This window comes from Loxodonta africana, chromosome 10, assembly GCF_030014295.1.
Source record: "Loxodonta africana isolate mLoxAfr1 chromosome 10, mLoxAfr1.hap2, whole genome shotgun sequence".
Taxonomy (NCBI): Eukaryota; Metazoa; Chordata; class Mammalia; order Proboscidea; family Elephantidae; genus Loxodonta; species Loxodonta africana.
Window position 1 is genome coordinate 45,789,412 of NC_087351.1, and position 24,200 is coordinate 45,813,611.

At 40.6% G+C, this 24,200-nt stretch overlaps 1 protein-coding gene across 1 annotated transcript in view; it reads left to right on the forward strand.

Annotated features, from left to right (window-relative positions):
- The window catches only part of LOC100662937 (neuronal PAS domain-containing protein 3), an 86,229-nt gene that overhangs the window by 48,713 nt on the left and 13,316 nt on the right, over positions 1-24,200 (forward strand). Inside the window, exons 4-5 of the mRNA XM_064291851.1 lie at positions 10,250-10,443; positions 14,619-14,725. Coding sequence (XP_064147921.1) covers positions 10,250-10,443; positions 14,619-14,725 — 301 coding nt within the window. The remainder of the gene's footprint in view (positions 1-10,249; positions 10,444-14,618; positions 14,726-24,200) is intronic.

The window sequence follows — 24,200 nt, forward strand, 5'->3', positions numbered from 1 at the left end:
AAGGGATGGCTTCTTTAAATATATATATCATCTTGTGAAACAGCAGAGTTGTTCCTCCGCAAGGACTGGTCTGTCCATCTACATGGACACCAAACCAAAAACCAAACCAGTTGCCATCAAGTCGATTCTAACTAATGGCAATCCCATGTGTTGCAGAGTAGAACTGTGCTCTGCCAGATTTTCAAGGCTGAGACCTTTTGGAAGCAGATTGCCTTACCCTTCTTCCGAGGCGTCTCTGGATAAGTTCAAACTGCGAGCCTTTTGATTAGTAATTGAGTGCTTAATCATCCGCACCATTATCTACAGGAATAATTGTCTTTAACTGTGTATCCTCTGAAGCTGAGGAAGAGAAGAGTAGCTGCCCTCCATGTCTAAGAGTTATTCCTCTAAAGGTTTTCCTTTATTATCAAAATATAATCGTTTATTCTATGGCAGACCTTAAGGCTGAGTGGAAGGGGCAGGGTAAGGCTGTTCAGTGGGGCCACCATCACATCTTTTCATGGTAGAAAACTGCTTGTGGGGACTACTCTCTTCATTCAGAGGAGCACTCAGTCTAGGTACTCAGCTATCTGTTGACGTTAGTTGCAGCTTAGAGCATCTGTGTATAAATTCTACTAGCGAACTCAAGAACAAAAAGGCCCAGGAGACTAACTTAGAACAAGATCAGTTGTTAAACTCAAGAAATTTAAGTAAGATAAGCATTCAGCAAAGGTGTTCAGCAAAGATAGAAAACAAAATATTTGACTTTTATGGTAGCTTTCCTAATAAGGGCTCACGGGTTCTAAAGAAATTTTTCAATATGGTGTAGTGTTTCGTCAGGGAGGGTGGGGTGTGGGAGTATGAAGTCAGTGTCTAGTCCTTGCCCTGCATGGGACTAGTCCTGAGCCTCTTTTTTTAATGTCCGTAAGTAAAATTGCAGTCTGCTATATTGAGAACAACCACCTCTCTACCCTCAAGACAGTGACGCTAAACCATGAGGGGCCTCCAGGAGCCTTGAGGGGTGATCCTCCTTCTCCACATACAATGAAAAAATAAAATCGACAAGTTGCCCTCCATGGTGGTACAATGGTCCTCTGTCCTTCTCGAGGAGCCTTTAATAAAGTAACTGAATCAAACGAAATTCGATCAAATGTGTACAGTTTAGCCTTCCTGCCCCTTAACAATTTATCGAGGTGTTTCTACCCCTGGTCCTGGTTTATTAAATGATAGTTGCAGTGCTCCACTCTGAGAAAATGTGCTTTATATCCTTGGCAGACATTTACATAATCTCGTTAAAGAGATCTCTCCAGCTTAGTTAAACCATCCCAATATAAATTCTTATCTTTGGTAGAAGAAAGACTATTTTCTCCAAAGGGACCGGGAAACAAATACAGGGTCCAGGCGCATTTTGAGAAGCTGCAGCTGTAATTGTAGTTATATTTTTTATGTTATGTATTTGAAGTTTGCTAAAAGAGATGGATGAAAAGTAATTGTTATGTTTGGAGGATACAATTGTGTAAGAATAGAATGCTGTGGCTAATGTATTTTAAATGTGGGTTTTAAAAATAATTTTTTATTTGTTGCCTTAGAAAGTGTTTTTGCATTTAAAAAAAAAAAAAAAACCACTGAGGGTGATAAATTACCAGCAATCTCTCAGCTCCCCACTGAAGCCATCAAATTAAGGGTTAACCTCACAGGATCCCCTGAATTAATCAGGAGCTAGAGGGGGAGGGGACTGGCAGAGTTTGACCTCCCCCAAGAGGCTTACAACACAACAGTGCAGCCCACCGAGGTGTGGCCACTAAGAGAATGCGGACCTTTATGCTAATAAAAGAGCCTTGACAAGGCTCCCAGGCTGCTTCCCCAAGCAGCCCTCTGCCCAGGAAACACCCAGCTTCCACTGTAGCTGAGAATTCCTGCTGCTTTTCACGCAGGGAGCCTCCATTTTCAAAGAACCAAAAGACAATGGGTTGTGTTCTACATAGTGTTTTTTTTTTTTGTGTTCTTTTGTTTTCAGTCTAGCTTAATCATAAATGTATGTTCATCCTTCCTTGCTCATTTAGAAGGCCGCCTGTGGTGTACCTATGGGTCATCGTCATTAAGATCAGTTGTCACCATTCAGCTCGCTGGATAAAGAGGAAGCCAGAGCTGAAGGCCCCTTATGGCATGCCCTTAAAGTAGGACTGCTCAAAGGGTAGCTCTGTCAATCTCTGGCATCCCAAAGCACTCGGGGTGCTTGGGGAAATACAGACTCCCAGGCCCCTCCCTCAGTTTAGAGAACCAGAAGTTTGGGGGTGGAGCCACATTGTTAATAAGCTTTCCAGATGATTCTTGTGTACATTCAAGTTTAAGAACCACTAACCCTAGAAGTTGTTTTTTGACTGTTCAAAATAAATCATTGATATCAAGGATTTTTAATCTTCCATTAAAATACAAAACGTGCTGTCCTTCATGTACCAGGCCCATTTAGTTACTTATTTCTGTAGCAGATGGAGCAAGGTGATGCCATCTATAGAGGAAAGTACACATATCCACATACATGCTGTGTTTTCCTTTAGAACCTTAGTATCTCAGTGAGAGTAATTTTAGCCTCTGCTTCTTTCCATTTTCTCTGCTTTTCATAGTATAGGTAAAGAATGCTCTTACTTAACAGCTTCAATTCTGTCCACCTCTTGAACCAGCTTTCACTGAGTCTTTTTGGGAGTCAGACCAGGCATCAAACAGTTGTGCTCCAGTTCCATCCTTCTTCCCTGTCTTACCTCAAGTTTCCATTCAAACCAGATTGAAAATCATGGAGCCCCTGAGAATTAGCACTTTTTGTCTTATTGTAGCCCTTTATCCAATGGAACTGGATCCTGCTAGGGTTCTTCTTAATATTGGCCAGGACTCTCCCTGACACCCAGTCTTGCTTCCTTACTACTCCAAGAGCTCCTACCAGAGCCGCCCTTAAGTTGAACCCATCTCAAACCCTGCTACCTTCCCTAGTTCTCACTAGTCTTCTTTCCTTAGATGCTGAATCTGCCCCTATAACTCCTCCCCAATATTGAGAATCGTTGATCTCAGGGACAGTCTTAGAGACAAACTCCCAGAAAGACTCCCACCACCTACTTGGCTCCCCAGTAGCCATCTCCACACCTAACTGAGGATGATTCCAGTACCGCCTTGTCTGTTGCATCCCCCTTGGCCCTGATGAAGTCTGCATTGTCACCCATTCCCAGCCACTAACTAGTTCACTAGCTCACTTTCCCCCTGATTCTTCCCACTCCAGTCTCACCCCTACCTGGAAAAGTCAACTTCTCCCTATTCTGTCTTTTCTTATTCCCAGCTGCCAAAGTCTCATTGTGACTTACAACAAAGCCTGCTGGAGTAGAATCAGTTTCTAGAACTAAAGTCTGAGATCCTGGAAATGGAAGGGAAAGGAGATGGCATTCTACTGATCGGCTGCCCCCAGAGGGCCCAAAGGCTCCTCCTCCATTTATGAGCCCTCTTCTCCCTGGTGCTTTGCCTTATGGACAAATACCTGGTCTTAGCTAACTTGTTTCAGGCATTGAGGAAAGACCTAGGTGAAGGAGTCAGAGACAGACAGAAGACCTGTTAGAGCAGATTCTACCAACCTATGAATATGGGCTAAATCCTGGAAAACTCACTCCTTAAAAATTTGTTTGAAATAATTTACACAAGGTTGATATTTGGATTAAGTTGGCAGGCTAGGTGTTTAGGTTCAGAAGACCTGGCTGAGCCCTTATCTTTCAGCAGGTTGTAGGCCACCTCAAAGCTCTCATCGCTTAAAAGTAATTAGCAGACTCTCCCACCTGAGTTAGCAGTCTGGCGATCTGTATGCTAAACCAGACTTCTACAGGAGGAAGAAAGAAAAAAGACCAGAGTGCCAGAAGGAAGCTTAATTTTTGAGGTGAATTTGGATTCCCTTAAAGGACATCTCTGAAGATGGTCTAAACCCAGGGGATCGTAGTTTTTCTGTGCCTGCAGCTTTTTTTGTTCCCCTAGTTATCTAGCCCTATTCTATATTTTTACATTATATGTGGAAAATAATGCACAGAATACTTAGCACTTCCTTTTGATAAAAAAAATGTTTCCTATTACTAGACCTGAGATTTATTCCTAAAAGAATGGAAACAGCTTCCAGATGTATTTTTCAGTCACTGGCTTTCTTACGTATTGACAGAGGGAAGGTTTTATCAAGGTCTTTGTGATGGGCTTGTTTATAATGAGAAGATATTAGTGGAACATATCTAAGTGCTTATCACTCACAGTTGACTGAAAGGAGCATATGGCAGGAAAAGAAATATATATTTGTCCAAGCAATGCGGCTTGTTAACACTCCCACACTCATCCTAAACTCTGTTGACAAGTACTTACAGCATCGCGCAGTCCCCTCACTGTATCAGGGAAGAGAAATAAAAGTCAAACAATGGTTTCTTCAATGTAGGATTGCCAAATAGTGCTAATTTGAACATTCTAATCACAAATGATGGGATTTCAACTCAGAAATCCTGTGCATTCCACTTCACTGATGCTAGCATCCTGGCAGTGCTATGTAAGGGGTTTAGAAAACTAGGAGCTTTAGCATTTTTGTACAGCTCTTTATGATAAAATAAGATGAATGAAAGGAAGTGTGAGGATTGAGCTCTTATGTAAAGTTGAGCTTGGGGGCAAGAGTCTTTTGGTTCAGAAATCTTTTTGAAGAATGTCTGTAGATTAGATTTAAGACCAGACTAAGGTGAACCTTTAGAAGCCAGAGGCAGTTTTTACCTGGCATTGACCAAAATCAAAGCATTGTTCCAACTCAGATATGACCAATAAACTCCCCTATTGATTCATACTGAAGGTAAACGCTGTATTTATCAACTTACAGCTATACCCTGAAACTCCTGTGTCTCCATCCTGGAGTCACAAGGAGTGGGGAGGGAATAGTCCCCCCTACTCACAGTAAAGGCCACTCTATTAAGCCTTAGGCCATAGAATTTTCTAGAGTTTAGGGAGACCCCTAGGCGTCATCACCTGATTTAAATCCTCCATTTTATTTCTGAGGGAACGCAGCCCTGGCCAGGCTAGACGACTTGCCAGAGTTACCAGAAAAAAAAAAAAAAGAACGAGGACTGAAGTCAGATGTTCTTTTTCACCATTCAATGTTCTTTCTTCTCCACGATATTCCTTTTATTTTAAAACAACTAATTATTTGTATTATTTCATGGTTCTTGACACAATATAAGTATTTAGGCATATATATTTGTATTTAAATCATTTCCCAAGCACCTATTTGACTTTACAAGGAAGCTGCATCCATTCTTTGAGATTTATCACTGGAATTGTTGACTCTATGGAAAGCTTGGCATTTATGTCAGAATGGAATAGTGGGTGGGGAAAAAGATGCTTGGAATTTTCAGAATTTTTTTTTTTTTAACAAAAGTAATTGTTATGGGAAAAGAGAAAATAAAAAACAGAAACCTAAGTTGCCTTAGGCTTCAGGTACTCAAAAGGGGGAAAAATGCCTTTAGCGCTCTTCCTACATTTTCTCCATTGGTTAATTCCATTGAATTTCTTGATGTCAACTATCACCTCTGGCAAAAAAAAAAAAAAGTCCAAAACTACACCTTCAACCATCATCTTTCTTAAGTGCCCAATCCTTATTTCCAGATATTCACTGGACACATATTCCAGGATCTTCCCAAATAAGAAGTGTCTACACAGAAATTATCTTTGTCTCCGTACTGGCAAACAGTTTCTGTACTCCTGTTTATCATTTAGTTTATTTTGATCATCATTATCATCCTATGAGACAGGCTCAAAAAGCATAGTGATCTCTCTACTCCCCAATCTCATTGCCAAATTCTACTGATCGCACCTGCCATTTTGGCCCTCTCTCTGCCTCTTCTCCTGCTGACACCTACTGAAGTGCTTCTGGAGCCCTGAGCATTCCCCACGGGTTCCTTTTTATGCTCTTTTGCTCTAGCTATCCTCTCTATCTGGGAGCCCCTTTCCCCAGTCTTTCCATGATCATGCCTTATGTCAACAACTTACTCTAATGTCACTTCCATGTAGGCTTATCTGATCCGTGCAATCGGAAATGTTTTTCTCCAACCCTGAGCTCCCAAAGATCTTATCTGTACCTTTATTATGGAGCATACTTGTTACTTAATAAATAGTATTTGTTAAGCATATATTGTATATCAGGCATATAGCTAGGCACCTTTACATGTATTTTCATTTTCACTTAATCCTCCAGCATCCCTGTAAGACTTGGGAAACTTTAAAAAATATATATATATATATATACACACACACACACACACACACACACACACACTGATGCTTGGGTCCTGTAGGTAGAGATTCTGACTTAACTGGTCTTGAGTATAGCCTAGACATGTGGACTTTGTGTGTGTGTGTGTGTGTGTGTGTGTGTGTGTGTGCGCTTTACATGAAAGTTTACAGCTCAAGTTAATTTCTCATACAAAAATTTATACACGTACTGTTATGTGATATTAGTTGCAATCCATGTGACAGCATACTTCCTCTTTACACTCCAGGTTTTTCGTGTCCCTTCAATCAGTTCCTGTCCCTTCCTGCCTTCTTATCCTGCCTCTGGACAGGAGCCACCCACTTGGTCTCGTGTATCTGCCTTTTGATAATCTTATTAAGAAAACAAAGAACACCTTTGCAGAGCACTTATTGGCTTCATGCTAGGTTTTCAATCTGTGATATGCTGACCCTGGAAACTAAGCAAGTCATTTCAGTGCTCTGAATATCAAAATTGCATGACTATTAAGTGCCAGAACTAGGATTTGAACCCAGCTCCTCTGACAATTCTCTTTCCTCTTTATCTCAGTCCTTAAAAGCAACTATAAAGTAAAAAATTCAACTATCTAAATGTTTGGGCACATGCTGTCAGACATGTTTGTAAAATTTGAGCACAGCCTGTCCATGGGGGAGAAAAAGTTCTATTGATGTTATGAAATAGATTTGGAAAAATACATTAATTTAAACCCAGACATTAATTGTGGGATCTAACAGAGATCCTGTCCTTCTCAATCCCACCCTCCCTCACCCCTAGACTCACATGTAGACATACATACCTTCTAATTATTTAGTCACTGCATTGGTAATATTTTTAGTTCTATTTTTTCTTATTTTGTGCTATTTCACAAAGCCTTTTCAGATATCCTGCACCTGAGTTTCTGATTATATGTGGAATTTTTTAAAAAAGTTTATAAACAGTCCTGGTGATCTACTGTTGAAAGAGCACAGTCATTGAAAACCCTCTAGAGTACAGTTCTACTCTGAAACACATGAGGTCATCATGCATCGGAACTGACTTGATAGTAACTAGCTTAGTATTTTTGTTTCCTTAGGGTAGTAAATTGACAACTTGTATAAACTTCTTTTCATTCAATATGAATGTGCATATATAATGCATAGAAGTGTAAAAAAGGATAGGACGGTGTCTTTTCTGTGTACAGTGGTTGTAATGACATTCAAGCAAGACCTGGAAACCTGGGTTCCAGGCTCTGTTTGCCATTTCCAAGTTGGGTGACTTTGGACAGGGAATTAAGTTTTCAGAGCTTCTGTTTTCTCATCTGAAAAGTGGAGGGATAGGGGGTTCAGAAGGAGCCTCTCAAATTTTCTTCCAATTGTGAAATTTTGTTAACCTTTAAGATTATAAGTCATTTATTAGGCCTTTGCTCAGGATTTTTTTTTTTTTTTGGTCAGGAAGAAATTAATTAACTTGAACTCTTTGTTAACAAGTTGACATTTTTAAAAACAAAACAGAACATTGTAATGAAATTTGTAGTAGACCTCTTTACAGCTTATGAAGTGTTCACCTTCGTTTGATTTTCTCAACATGACTACAGAAAAGTCAGTATTATCTGCATTTCGCAGAAAAGGAAATTGAGAAACACAGAGGTCAAGTGACTTGCCCAGAATGACAATCCCAGAAAATGGCAAATCTAGACCTCTGCTACTAGTAACCAGTTGCCATTGAATTGATTCTGACTTATGGTGACCTCATGTGTATCTGAGTAGAACTGTGCTCCATAGTGTTTTTATTGGCTGATTTTTTGGAACCAGATAGCCAGGTCTTTCTTCTGAGGTGCCTCCGGGTGGACTCAAACCTCCAACCTTTCAGTTAACAGCCAACTGTGTTAACCATTTGTACTACCCAGGGACTCCAGACCTTACTAAGCCCTACTCTTGGGACATTTCAATACCACAGTGTCCCTAGACAAAGCTAGAGAGAGGAGGAGGCTTCATTAAATCAGCCATGCAGAAAGGCACTCCCCCTCTCCCCACCCCACCCGTCTGCCTTCCCAAAATGTTTTCCAGCTCAGACAGCTTTAAATTGCTTTTGAATAGAATATCAAGTAGGGATTTATTTAGCATACCATTTCTGGGTGTATGTTTTCCTGAGCATTTGTAGATCTGTGTTTTTTCAAGAAGCTGAGTGTTCCTGATAAAACAAGACAGATAATGATAAATAAGCATCTATGTAAGCCTAGCTGGGAGGAGGACCAGGCACTGTTAACACCCCTCCTATGAAGTTAATCCTGTTTCTTTTAGCTATTTCTTTATTATTAGTTAATGAGGTCTTGCAGAAATATGTGTCTGTGATGGTGTTTTAGCATCCTTGCCTCTAGGAACATTTTCAGATGTTCATAAAGTAGCTAGTCTGACCAAAGCTTAAAGCAAAGGTGCGTTAAGTATGAATTGAGTCACCTTCAAATGTGGGTGGTCGAAAAGCTGCTCCTGAAATAACCTAAATAATCTTCCTCATTGGTGTTTCCAGGTCAGCAGCTCTGGGCACAAATGTGAAGTGTGACAGGGAAGGGGTATTATTTTGAACAGCCAGGGCTCTGAAGTGCAGCCCTGTAAGCTTTGATCCTGCCTCCTGACTGACAGGAGTGTGGCTTGCTTTTGGAAAACTGAGTAACTTAAAGGAAACAAAAATAAAAATGGAAACGGAATTACCAGTCCAGGCCCTGGGAAGGAAAGCAGGGGCTCAAGCATATTGTTGCTGGGAAGTGATAAAAACCTACTTCGTTTCCTGATGGCAAAGTGGGAAAAGTGGAATCTCCAAAGACGATTTGGCACTCAGAGATGCAGTTGGAAAGGCAAAACAAATGTGGGAACTCAGCTACTAAACTGAGCTCAGCAGTGCTGTCGGTCAGGGCGATTACCCACAGCCAGGTTTCGGAGGGTCCCCTGCCCGGCAGCAGGGTCCCAGAAACACAGCTAGAGTTCACACACACCACGGTTGCCTCCAACCTCCCACCACACACACACGCCTGACTCCCATCATCCCAAAGCATAGCCCCACAAGTCCTTCATAGTTTTCACTCTTTCATGATTACTCCTCAAAATATCATTTAAGGAAGTTGACATTTTAGCTCGTCTTCTTTTTTTTTTTTTTCTATGTGCAATTTATAAGCAAAGGAATTTAAAAAAAAATACTACTACAAGTTAAAATGTGTGGGGATGATGAGCCAATTTTATTTGGTCTTGGGTGGTCTGGGCTGCATGGTATACTTTAGGAAAAAAACCAAAAATAACAGCCCAGTCTTCTTCCTGGTTCAGGGCAAGCCCATCTGAGCTGCCACCAAAATGGAGCAAGTCTTCCTGGCTTTACTGTACTGTGGGCTTGAGGACCAAATCATGGGCCAAAGACCTCTGACCACCAAACCCACAGGCTATTGCAATGAATCACTGTGTTATTGGTAACTCGATGCTGCCTAAAGGTGCACTGTCCTCGACAGAGCCCGTTCATGCCATTGCCACTGAGCCTTTTATTCGTTGGAGTCTTTGGCCCTTTGCAGTAGCAAACCCCGAATGAAGGAAAGTGCCGGTGAAAGGAGACGGCCATGTAGTCCCACTTGGTACAAGCTGGGAGAGAGAGACAAACATCTCCCATTAATAAAGGCCAGTAATGCAAACGTTTACTTTTGCAGCTTAGTGCTCAGCTTCTTGGTCATTTTATTTGGTTATAAACTTCCTCTAAATGAAAAAAAAAAAAGGCCTGAAAAATAGCAATAGCCAGTAATAATGCTGCCTTGAGAAGTGCACAGAGTATAATATTGTTTCTCTTTTGTTTTTGCCCCGAAAGACATCGAGGGCACACTGACAGCCACTGTGATTACAGAAGGGACGAGCTATTGTTGGTTGTTCCCGATCTACCTTTGCATTTCTCAGAAGAAATACTGTTACATCTGGGATGTCAATTTGACCAGTGTGTTGTGTACTTAATGTTCTTTTAAAGGTGATTCACATAACGGGCCGGCTACGCCTGAGAGTGTCACTGTCCCACGGGAGGACTGTCCCCAGCCAAATCATGGGTCTCGTGGTTGTGGCGCACGCCTTGCCTCCGCCTACAATCAATGAAGTCAGAATCGACTGCCATATGTTCGTCACGCGAGTAAATATGGACCTCAATATCATTTACTGTGAAAATAGGTACTTTGTTTTTGTTTTTATTTGCCCTGTTGTACACGTTGCACGTTGGGCGAGGGTTTGTGTTTTCAGCACATGGAAGGATTTTACCCTCCCAGTGAGCCCCATTATAAATCCTGATGTTGTGTTTTAATGGCTGCTTGGACTGACACCAACATGCTTTTTACTTAAAATTTACATTGCTGCCCTGATTTACATTAGGGACAACAACTGAATGAATGGGACACCCAGACATCCATATGCAATAATGAAAGCCCATTTTGGCTGAGAACCCAAGGAGAGAACAGGGCTGAGATGTTATTGGCAAAATGACACAGTAAAAGGTGTCCCCTGACACCTCAGCCAGACCCACTTCCTGACCAATGCAAGGGTCTGGCCTCGTGACGGTCAGTGTTCACATAGGCCTTAAGCACACAGAGAACAGATGAGAATATGAGTCCCCCACAGGAAAAAGGACAAAAAAGAAATCTGCAAAACTATTAAATAAAACTGTGTGATACTAAAGATTTCACTTTTATTAAAAAAAAAAATGACTCATCATATAAATGATTTGGCAGTTCTTCCTCAAGACAGAGCTTTTATAAAAGGACCTTTTAGCCTTTGGTTAAAAAGTTCACTTTTTCCATTAAGCACAAAGCAAGGGACAAGGAAATGGGACAGTGACCCTTCAGACCTTTCACCTAGAAGTCACCAGCCCATCATCAGACTGATTGGAAGGAGAAAGAATAATGGGGGTGCAGCGAGGAGGGGGCGTTGAGAGAAACTGCGCAAGTGTGGCTTGTGAACAGGATAGGATGTGTTGGTGATACCACCGTTCCCTGGTGCCCAGGGAAGATTACTCAGTCAGTTTGGGAGGATGCTTTTGTGGCACAGATTGTCACTGGGCATAAAGGCAATACATGTTTGGTTAACCCTTCGGAGGGGAAATTAAAGAGCAGAATGGCCAAGTGGCTTGGGTAATTGACCTCTCCAGGAGCTAGCAAGAGAAGACAGAAAGCTCCTGCATCCACTCCATTGGGAAGAGCCAAAGATATCAAGACCAAGTTAGAAACTGGCTACCAACCATTTCTAGTCAGGATTTCATTCAGAGGAAGGAATTCATCAGTGGGAAAAGATACCCACCTGAGCTATCAGTGTTCAGTGGGGTAGAAGATCATCATGAACCTGTCGCTATTATTTGATAAGTAACTCAAAATCTAGATTTGTTGGCAGTTATTAAAATTTTTAATACCATAACTGTATACTTGCCTATGTCTGAGGTATCCTGGAATGGACACAGAGTATCAGTAAAGACTAGTTAGAATGATTAGCTAGAGTTGACAAGTAATAATAAAGATACCAGTTGTCTTCAAGTTAATTCTGACTTATGGCAACCCCAAGTGTGTCAGAGTAGAACTGTGATCCATAAGGTTTTCAGTGGCTGATTTTTTGGAAGTAGACCGTCAAGCCTTTTCTTCCAGGGTACCTCTGGGTGGACTTGAACCTCCAACCTTTCGGTTAGCATCCAGGCCCATTAACTGTTTGAACTAGCCAGGGATGCCTAACAATAAAGGTAGCTAACTTTTATTGGACAATTACTAGGTGCTCAATGTCATGCTAAGCGTATTATATGAACCACCTCATTTAAGCTTCCCAACAGTTCTGTGAGATAGGTGCTGCTACTGACTCCATTATCCTCAGGCAATTTCAGTGTAGGGGAAAAGGTTAAGTGGTTTGCTTGGGGTCAAGATTCGAACCCAAGTCTGTGGAATTCAAAAGCCCATGCACTTAGCCACATCCCATGGGGTCTCATTGGATTCCTTATCTCTTATTATTTTTTTGTCAGAAGACAAGCTGAATGGCAGGGACCCAACAGAATAACCTCTGAGTGGGACCTTTTGTGCATATGAGCCCATGAAAGGATACCATTACAGCCGCAAAGCAGTTTGTTTTCTGACTAAAAGCATAGCGTACTAGAGAGGGAGCTCCAACCCAGGGAAGCAGATTTAAGAGTCAAAGAATGAACTATGGCTTTGCTTCTTTGAAAATATGGTTTCTAGCATTTAGAAAAGATTTTTCAAAGTTCAGGAGAACATTGGCTTCCTTGATGTAGATTTACTATCCCCACTTCCTCCAAAAAAACAGAGGCTCGTCTTGTTTACCTAACTCCCAATGATAGTCTTGGCCCAAAACCAGCACTTAATTTTCGTTCTTCTGATCACAGATTGATTAATTCTTTTGATGAGCTCGTGGACATGAGTGCCTTATGGGTGCCACTCTAGTCACTGAGATCATTTTCTGTGACATGCTTTTAGCTTTTTTCTTCTGATTAAAAAAAAAGAAAAAGCTTTCCACAACCCCTTATTAGCCTATACAATACAGCATTATTTCCCAACTGAGGATGATAGTAATTATGAAAAAGACCTGTATTAAAGGTAATTGCATATTTGAGGTGACAGAAAAGCATACTGTGTGTCAGACACTGTGCTAACTTCATTTCATTCATGAATCCTCTCACCAACCTCTGAGGTTGTTTTACAGATGAGGAAACTGAGGCTCAGGGGCAAGGATGCCGTCAGGATTCTGATTCTGATCCTGATAGGGGTCATCAGACAGCTCTGATGCTTTCTACACATATAGCAAGAGACCCTTGAATGCTGAGCCCGTTGTGTTCACCACGGCAACAGGCTCTGGTGCATAGAAGGGCTTCGGGAAATCATTTTGAAGGATTTAATTCAAATAGAGAATAAACTAAAGAAATGTCTTCCCTAAAGACCCGAGTGGCTTTTTCCCGGGGTTTATTATTTAATTAGGGAATTGTTAGCTGGAAACCACAGCTCTCTCCTTGCCTCTGCAGACCATTCTTCTCCTCTGGCATTCCCCAGGACGGCCTCAGGCAAAGCAGATATCTGACGCCTTCAGAGGAGCTGGCAAATTCAGAAACACCAAAGAGGGTCTTTTAATGACATCCCAGAAAGGGGGTATAAACTGTTCTTGGAAAACAGCTAATGGTTTTAGGAAAACACCAACTAATCTGTTTTGTACCAGAGAACCCTGGAATCGTTAGAAAACACTCCATTTTATTTCCCCCAATTAGTCTTATCTTTCCAAGAATTCTAGTTTTGCCAAAAGTTCTATGCCAAAAACTAATTAAATTTCCAGGCACTGAGAAATTCACTCGGCGAGTAGTGTATTTTTAATTATCTTCCACATGATTTTGTTTTTGTTTCTTATTTCCCTGCTTTGAGGGCTAGACTTAGCTCAACAATGATCTCACATGTGTCTTAAAAATGTCTTTTCTAAAGATTCACTTCATATTTGACTGGATCATAAGTTATAAAGTGGATAGTAAAGAGAATAAATCCAATTTTAAAATATATTCTGTCCTGGGCTGACCAAAACCAATCCGTACATGGGCAGGGAGGAGGGTAATAAGCATTTTGAGGTATTTGTGTAAACTAGGCAGCATCCCCCAACGAGTTTTCCCATTTCTGTTTTCCTGCCTGAGGACACTGACATCTGGACAATCAATGACAGAGGCTTACACACACGTACTGTCAAGCACAAGCCTGGAAGAGCTGCTGAAATGGTTTAAAAGTTTCTGTGTGGAATCCACCACAAAGTACCAGTTAAAAGGAGCAGGAGTGAAAGCTGAGCTCCCAAATGACTGAGACTAAAAAAGATAATACCCCCAGGCATCTGTATGTCTCAGCATTTAAATTATATCCCTTGAAATGCCAATTTGGACTCTGTGCCAAGAAGCAGTTGAAGCTCTTTTTCATGGAAATACCCAATAGAAGACCAATCTGTTTAAATGAAAGGTGTCTCTAATCATTTGGTATAAACATAACATGTTTTTATTTTATTATGTAACCTTGAATTATCTTGGCCTCAAATGAGGATCTTGCATTGTTACTGATTCTCAATAATTTTATGGAATTATGTTGTCTAAATGTGCACTCTAATGCCAAAAAAAGAAAAGAAAAACCTACCCAATTATTTAAAGGCAATTGCTTGATCTAGCTGTTTCCTGTTTTGTAAAGAGCCTATTATACATTAAAGAAATAATATTATCTATAAAGAGTTTCCCTCAAAGTGCCATATAATGAAAATGTGTCCTTAGATTTGTTTCTGAGTCATTTGAGAGTTTCTCTATTTTCCCCCTTTCTGAATTCCAGCCTGTGCTCTTCTCTTCGTAGGATTAGTGATTATATGGATCTGACCCCTGTAGACATTGTAGGGAAGAGATGCTACCACTTCATCCATGCTGAAGACGTCGAGGGCATCAGGCACAGTCACCTGGACTGTAAGTATCTCCTGGGTATGGGTATAACACAAGCTGGTGTCTCTCTCTGATGCTTGTTTGGTTTTAGTGCTGATATCTCACTGCCTCTCTCCTGTGTACATTTGAGACAACCGTCAGCGCACCATGAGAAAAAGTGAAACATAAATCACTTCAGCTTGTGTTAGATTGGAAGTTGGACCTCAGGCCCAGAGAAATTGCTGGATCTTTAGGCACTCACCCTGAATTTCGTGGTCTCTTGTGCTCTCTCTCCCATGAGGTGGTTTGGGACCTTTGTCTTAAGTGCTTTCTTGACCCTTCCATTTCCTAGAGAGCAACTTCAACGCTGAAATTTTTTGTCTCAGTTACAAAATATATATGAGGAGAAGACACGTTCAAATAGACCAGAGCCTCATAAAAATTCCCACTTGACTAGCCATAGAACTGGGGCTGGGGGGAAAGCCAAGGGGTAGGGACAGAGCACATCTTGTGGAAGTCACCACCACCCTTTGTGGGCACAAGAGGTCTCAAAGGCAGCGTCTTTTCACCGTATTCTGGAGAGAGGGGGTTATTCAGAGGAGCAGGCACCGCCACGTCCTGACTCGTGGGAGAGAGAAACTAATCTCAGCTCTTTGAGTCCAGTTCCCATCTCCTGACCTACAGCCCGAACCCCAAAGCCCCTTCTGTGATGCGTAAGAAAGGACAGAGAAGCTGGGTTCTGCTGGGTCTAAGGGATAACTCGCACACCAACGTCCTAATGCAGCTCCCCTCATCAGTCAGCGGGCCTGTTTACGTTGTGTGTAGAAGGGGCCTGACAATCCCATAAGTCACGAGGCACTGATGTGGTGAGCCACTTAGGAAAGGGGTGCTCTCTTCCAACCAGAGGTTCTTTTTATGACCATTCAATAGAGTCTTCCTGAAAGATAAAGGCCCAAGCTAGCTATATTCCTAGAAGGTTCTAAACCCAAATCTAATCTCTGGTTGTAAATACCTACAGAGTACCACAAATGAGATGGTACAGCTTGAAGATGAAGTTTTTTGGTAATAAAACTCAGCTGGGTGGCCTTTGTATTTATCTGCTCACCCTTTTCTTGCCATGGTCAAAGAGAGTTTTTTTCAGATCTGTCCTGCCCTTAAATCGACTCAACGGCACTGGGTTTGGTTTGGTTTTGGGGTCCTGCCCTTTGCAGCTGTTTACTCATTTCAAACTCAGATCTTCAAAAACAAAATAGATAGTAAACTAGCCAGGAGAAACCCTAGTGGCACCGTGGTTAAGAGCTACGGCTCCTAACCAAAAGATCAGTTCGAATCCACCAGGTACTCCTTGGAAACTAGCCAAAGTCTCAGAGTGTGAGCATCTTGTGCTGTGTTTTTAACCCTCATTAGAACACTGACATGGGACCAAGGTCAACATCAAATCTTGTGTGTGCCACGGCTCTGGAAGAGTCTGTCTGCAGGGCTGCTCTTCAGCAGGTTCCATTCCCAACACTGAACTTGTGTCTAAAAATTGCACACCAGGGATTTAGGGAACACACTTGTTGCTAAGAATGAATGGGTGTCATGTATTAATGGAAGCAGATGGCTCTCCAATTAATTGCAATAAAAATTGATGCTGTTTCCTGAAGAGAAACATCAGGTTCTTTGTAGGTGCGAATTCAGGGGAAATAGAAAAAGTCAGGACCTTTGGAGGAAGCCACGGATATATTTTTGAATGAATATAGGCCAGAGATACAGACTGAAAAATAATATAGTGTTTGTAAAACACTGTCATAAAGCATGTTTCTGTGTGTATGTGTGTTTGGGGGGGGTGCTTTTTCATTTTGGAATCTTAATTGAGGTCTAAATGCAGAAACCTGATGCTGATGCAAAAAAAAAAAAAAACTTGTCGTCTGCAGCTATTATTTGGAAAACACCATGCTCTCTCCCTGGGATTTGATTTACAGCTTGAAGAAACACAATTCCTCAGAAACAGTGTGGCTAGGGAGGTTCGTTTCTTCCCATAAAGCAAAGGTCTCCAACAAATGTTTGATGCCCTTCCTTCTGATCTCCTTTTATCTCATTTTCAGTAGCCAGGATAATTTGAGAGTGCTGAAAATAAACTACTCTGCCGTTCACTATTGTGCCAGTCTCCTAATTTTTCTGTTATCGTGCCAACTAATAAACAGAGAGGTATGCTTTCAAATCTGTGGGTTTTTTCATTACTTCATATTGACATACTGGCTATTACTTTATGATTTAGCTTACTAACAATGATTGAGTTCACTCCTTTAACTCATGCACATGACTTCTAATTTTGAGTTCTTTTAATAACCTTAAAGACATGAAAAACAAACAGAATGAGCTGATAACTCTGCACAGTGAAATACACTTCACATATTTAGCTATCATGCTGTGGAGTAACTCTACAATGTCAAGTAGCACACAATTAGTAAAACTGTAGGGGGAGGAAAAGAAGTGTTTTGATCCTGAGGAATTTGGATCCTAATCAGATTGAAATTTCAACGTTCTTACAGTGCTTAATATCTTCAATCACACACACACACAAAAAAAAATTGAACTGATTCCAATGTCGGCTTTTGCTGACTGAAATAAAATGCCAAAATATACAAATGCATCTCACTTTGTACAATAAACATTAACATCATTATAAAGTAAGATTGAGTCTACAATTGTGTGATGGAAGGTATGATGTTTACCTAATTCTCAAACCAAAGCCAGCCCAGTAACAAAATGACAAGAGCATGTAATAAGTCTTGGTTCTGTAAACACTGGAAGAAAAGGCAAAAGCTAGCACAGCATCTTCCTTGTCCAAAGCCCTAGGCTATTACTGAAGGATGCCTCAACTGTGCCTTCTTGGGAGCAGAAGGTCATGGTGACAGAGAATCATTTCAAGAATAAGATAGAATTCTAAAACAAAGGAATGGTTAAAAAATAAACCACATTAACTATTTAGCTTTTCCTCCTAGAGCTATTGGCACAATTCCTGGTTGTGTGCATGAAAGACAGGCTTTAGTCATTTGATGAGAATTCTCATGTTTTTGATGTAAGTCTTATGCTCCAGTTTATGGATAAAACTAAAAATAAATACCCTGTAGCCTTTGCTAATTAAGCATACCTTCTTTATTGCTTGTACCTTTTTCCCCAGCATTAAAAAAAAAAAAAAAAAAATTGCTGTCGAGTCAATTCCGACTCATAGCGACCTTATAGGACAGAGTAGAACTGTCCCATAGAGTTTCCAGGGAGCCCCTCATGGATTCAAACTGCCGACCATTTGGTTAGCAGCCATAGCATTTAACCACTACGCCACCAGGGTTTCCTTCCCCCAGGCATCTGTAAGTCCGTAAAGGAACCTGTCTCTAGAAAAAGAAAAAAGTAATGTCAGCTGTATCTGGCTTTGACAGCTCTGATAAGTTGAACCAAGAACCTTACACCATCCACTTTCCCATTAGGTTAACATGAGATGCCCCATAGTGCATTGTGTATCAATGTAAAGAATCACTGAGAATCACATCATCAATGCCAACTGTTGGGTTAATGAAATTACTCTCGGAGTCTGAAATCAAGGGAGCTTCAGTGTCCTTTCTTCACACTGTGACCAAAGACTTCTATGATTTCTTTGTCTTTAAGCCACCTCGTGGGAGTTATTGAATCCCATTTCATTGATTCTTCATGACAAATTAACCAAATCACCATTTCAACATTTGAATTTTAAACCACTCCTATTAGTAATTATTTGAGCATCGTTGCCTCTCTATCACCCTCCAGTTCTCCATTGCTCAGGAAGTATTGGCCTTGAGATTATCAGTCATGTCTCCCTCCAGTTACCTGGAGTGTCTGTGTCAATCTTGAATTATGAGAGGTCTCAGCACAACCATTTACCACTCTACTTCTGCCTATAGCCAGATAACTAGAAGGGCAGACCACACATGCTGAGCCAGACAGAGATTCATGCTTTGCCTTTCTCTTTATTCCCATTTAATCCAGCCTGAAGGAGGACCCGAATTTGTCTTCAGATAGCCTTAAGGTTCTTCCTGGGTCAAATCAGCAACCATTTTCTAAAACCCCAGAAAAGCGGTCGGGCAGAAACTTCCTTTTTCTTTATGTCTGCTCCACTAGCAAGGCTCAATACTTTTGGAAATGTGGGGTTTTAGAGAAAAGGAGCCAGAGAATATAGGTGTGGCAGCAGCATTCCTTTCCTAGAATCTTGCCCAAGGAGCCCTGGTGACATAATGGTTAAGTGCTTAGATGATAACCAAAAGGTTGGTGGTTCAAACCCACCCAGCGACTCTCTGAAAGAAAGACATGGCAATCTGCTCTGTAAAGATTATAGTCTAGAAAAGCCTGTGGAGTAGTTCTACTCTGTCACATGAGTCTGCTATGAGTTAAAAGCAACGCAATGGCACCCAACAACACAACAGCAGAACCTTTGCCCAGGATGGTGAAATTCTGAAACAGTGATTTCAGGAAGAGAAAGAACTTCCAGATTGTCCGTAGGATCATGTACAATTAAAAAACCACAGCCCACCTAACATATCAAGGAGTGTTACAAATAATAATAATACAGTAACCTAAGTGTTTATATCTTCATTAGAAACATCTATGTTTCTTAACAAAACTAATACACAGCTACCTGGCATAATGCATTCCATGCTGCTTTGCATCAATAACCCCTACACACTTCGCTCCTGAAGGCTTCTCATTGCCAAATGCAAGCCGACTGCTTAATGCAGGACTAATTAGTATATCCCCTTCCAGTCTGCGGGCCCTCCATTGTAATTCCGTCCCAGCTCATTTTTTTCCACAACCAAACATCAATCAAAGTAAGTGCCCTGCCTGCCTAGGCAACACAAGATGTCCTCCATGCATTTGTCATCTGCCACACAAACAAAGGGGGAATTTAATTGTTGATGTGGGTATACGCAGCCATTGCTCACAGCAAAGGAAACTGCACTCGATGGAAGCAGAGGAAGTATAAAGTTTGATGGGTGGGCCAAATGCAGAAAGCACAGGGGATTTTTTTTTTCTTTTCTTTTCTCTGATCATAGCCTTCCTTCAGGGCTCTGTCTTCAGCAATTTAGCTGCAGCCCGGTCACTGACTGGACTTTTTCCCGGAGCAAATGAGTTTTTCCATTTCTTCTATATGAATATGAAAATTCCCATGAAAGGAAACGCATGTAAGAACCACCAAGCCTATCTTTCTTCAGAAGCCAAGTCAGCCCACATCGTGTGCCTGTAGGTTAACTAAAAAGACTGTCACATGGAGACAAGATAAAGCTAGTTTATATGCAGGACTGAATTAGTATTATTGTTTTATGGTTTTTGTTTTTGTGAGTGTGGTTTTTTTTTTTTTGGCAAGTGCTGATTTTGGCTTTGCAAGTCCAAGGGCAGGCAAGTACAGAAAACAGAGACCAGCAAGAGGACATAACGACTAGCCGAGTGTCTCTGCTCTACTTGCCACTCACATGTAGCCCATGTACCAGCAATACTGGCATCCCCTGGGATTTCATAGAAATGCAGAATCTCAGATCTACCCCAGACTTCCTGAGTCCGAATTTGCAGTTTACAGGATCCCCAAGCTGACTAGTATTCATGTTAAAGTTTAAGAAGCGTTGGTTATACTAGGATTTAGAAGGCATTATTTTACATGGAGTAAATAGTAAATGCAAATTGACTAAACCATCTTAAGGATTTCATTTTCTTCTCCACTTGGATAAGTTTTATTAATAGCAGCAAAATAACCAGTTGTCAATGAGTCAGCTGTGACTCATGGGAATCCCATGTGTGTCAAAGGAGAACTGAGCTCTACAGGGTTTTTAATGATTGATTTTTAGAAGCCCTGGTGGCGTAGTGGTTAAGTGCTACGGCTGCTAACCAAAGGGTCAGCAGTTCGAATCCACCAGGCACTCCTTGGAAACTCTATGGGGCAGTTCTATTATGGGTTTCGGGAATAGATAGCCAGCCCTTTCTTTCAAGGAGCCTCTGAATGGAGTCAAACCTCCAACCTTCCCTTTAGCACCACTCACAGACTCCAGCAGTAAAATATAAATGTTGAATTGGCTCTAAGGTTATCTCATTCTGGGTTCAAACTAAATGAGTATGTGATGACTTGATAAGGAGGTTGATTTGTTTTACAAAATTTAAAGTTTTGGTTATCAATGGAGAAAGTTAGTTAAATAGCAGTAATATCAAATGTATAAGCAAAGAAAATCTTTGAGTTTCACCCACCCAGGTTAATATTTTCCTATGTGTACACTGGATTATATGTATGAATATGAGAATACTTTTCCTGTTTAAATTCACCTCATATTTGTGAGTACTAATTTTTTTTTATTATATACACAGAGCCTTGGGAAGTTGCTCTGAGGTTTCAAAAATAACTAAAATATCATCTCTACCTTTGAGGAGCTTATAGATTATTAGAGGAAACAACATGAAAACAGTTAATTCTGAAAAGGCAGCATAAAATGGGAAGTATTAAGATGTGTAAACAAAATGCAGAAACCCCAGGTGTGTGGGAAACCAAAGGGTGAAAGGAGGAAAAATAACAGAGGAGCCACATCTTCCCTGGTCCTTGACAGAGGAAGGCAAGAAACCAAGATGGCAGAAAATATGGCGGCCATGTTAAGGGCATTCCAGGCTGAGAAGAAGGTTGTGGAATACGAAAACACATGATCTTTTGTCTCTCCCCAGGGAGTAAGCCAGATCTTTGATGTGACTGAAATATTTAATACAATTCTAACAGGGATTCTTGGACTTTTCTTATTACTAGTCCAATTAATAACTACTTTTCTTACAGTAAAAAAATAACACCTGATATTTTTGAGAAAATAACCCATTGTTCTAACGAGGCACAATCAGAAAAAATAAAAACCATGCTTCTAAATCATCCATTTTAACCTAACATCCCAAAATTAATTCCATTACTTATTACAATAGCATTTGTTCTTAATCTTGTATAAACTATTTAAAAAAAAAAAAGCCTTCTCTAAGACATTTAAAGACATCCTGCTTATCTCAAAAAACTTCAACTTTTTTTTTCTACCAAATAAGCAGAACATAGTATTTAATTTGTGTATGTGTCTGGCATACAATTGTTTTTCCATAATTATGGGAGTTAAGTAAAGATCAGGTTATTTAAACCTCTTTATAAACTCCCACATTCTTTTTTGGCTTCCTAGAATTTTCTGTGAGGCATATCATTTTTTTTTTTTTTTCATATCAGTTAGAATGCGTCTGGCTGCAAGTAACAGAAAACCCAGGTAGAAATGATGTAAACCTTCTCTGCAATTCTCTTAACTTTCTCTTTATGACCAAAAGACAGCTACAGGACCTCAAACCATCAAGCTCTCACAAAGCAACGTTCACAGTCAGGAAAGGGTCAGTCCCTTTTTGTGTTCATTTTTGAGAGCTAAGAAAATGTTTCCAGAGACACCTTCCCCCCCACCCCCCAAGTAGGGAGAAGCCCCCTTGAGCCTCATTTCCAGGATTTCATCAACAACAATGTATAAGTCCCAGCCATATACTGGCAAGGGGGTGGAATTACCGTACTAGTTTAAGCAATTGAGATTTTCCCCCCTGAGACTTGGGATCATCAAATATAAAAACCCAAATTAGAATTCTGTTATCCAGAAGGCAGTGGCAGAATAGCTGTTCAATAATTAACAATGAAAAGTCTTTAATATTTTCACTACAAATTACTTGGATTTCTAAAAATCTACACAAGAGATGACCAAATGGAATTTGTCTGGGCTCTTTTAAATATTCCTGATTTTGTGGAACACTAGGTTTTGTATACCTATATCTCACCATTTATGTATTTATCTTCACAGATGTTTAGTGGACTTCATGAAATAACTATATCCAGGACCACAGGGTCCACCAGAGACATAAAATAAATCTGAGTTCTTTCCACATCCTAATCAGCTTTAAAAAAAAAAAAAAAAACTCATTGCCATCAAGTCGATTCCCATTCATAGCATAGGACAGAGTAGAACTGCCCCATATAGTTTCCAAGGCTGTAAATCTTTAAAGAAGCAGACTGCCAAATCTTTCTTCCATGGAGTGGCAGGTGGGTTAGAACTGCCAACCTCTCGGTTAGCAGCCAAGTGCTCAACCACTGCACCACCAGGGCTCCCTAATCAGCTTAACCTCACCAATATTTTATTCTTTTCAATTCTCAGAGATGAATTCACCCAGCTTAGGTCAGACCCCTGGGCTTTCGTAGGCCTACATACCACTTTCCAGAGCAATTATCACTGTTATACTTTTTAATTTATTGGTAAAAAGGATTGATAAGCATCTGTCTCTCATTCAAAGACAAGTAGAAGTTAATCCCTATTTCCAGAGTGAAAAAAACTTTTTCAAAACTCTCCTTTAGTAGGGACACCATCCCCCTGAGTCTCACTGAACAGTGTTTAATCATATTCCAAACTTACACCAATCACTGGCAAAGGGAATGGAATTACCATTTTTTTTTTTTAATGAAGACTAGGAAACCCTGGTGGTGTAGTGGTTAAGTGCAATGGCTGCTAACCAAAGGGTCAGCAGTTTGAATCTGCCAGGCGCTCCTTGGAAACTCTATGGGGCAGTTCTACTCTGCCCTATAGAGTCACTATGAGTAGGAATCGACTCGATGGCACTGGGTTTGGTTTTTGGTTTGTTAATGAAGACTAATACGCGCAAGCAGGTCCGTGACAGATTTTGCTCACTGTGCTATCCCCCAATGCCTGCAGAGAGTATGCACTCAAAAAATATTTACTGAATAAATGAATGAATCCACCATTTCCTTTATTTCCCAGCCATAAATCTTTCTTAATACCATGCTCAGGAATTTACTGCTTCTCTTTTATATAGCATATACTCACGCACATGCGCACACACACACACAAGTATAAAGGCTAAAAAATACTCTGTCCTTGACTGTTTCAGGTTGAGAAGGGCAAGAATGGGTGGTACTAAAACTCCCTGGTTGAACTGAAAACAGCTTGAAAAAAATCTGAGATCTGGATGTCACTCACACCAACCATTACTTTGATTCTTCCTGTCCCCGAACACGATACCATCAGTGTTTAAAAGCCTTGGTGTCCAACCCAGTGCATTATCATGAAGAGGAGGGAAATTTATTTCTTAAACTTAACAAATTGACATGTTTTAAATCAATGAAAAGTTTTCTGCATGATTCAATATTAACAGTTAATAAAAATCTATCAATTGGCAGTGGTGGAAGGAAAAAACCTCTTCCGAGGTTATAAATCACACAGATAGCAATTCAAGCAGGGCCTGTCATTAGTGTATTAGGGGGAAAATCCATAGATGATGCATAGTCTTCACAGAACATCCACAGGTCTTCTGTCCTTAAGCTCGTAATTCACATTAAGTATCAAATATCATTAAACTTTACCAAAGACCGTTCTGCACAGAGATTTACAGAAAAACTAAAAACCAATTTGTGGATGCCTGCTATTTAATACATGCAGCTCACTAATTGCAAAATCTATAG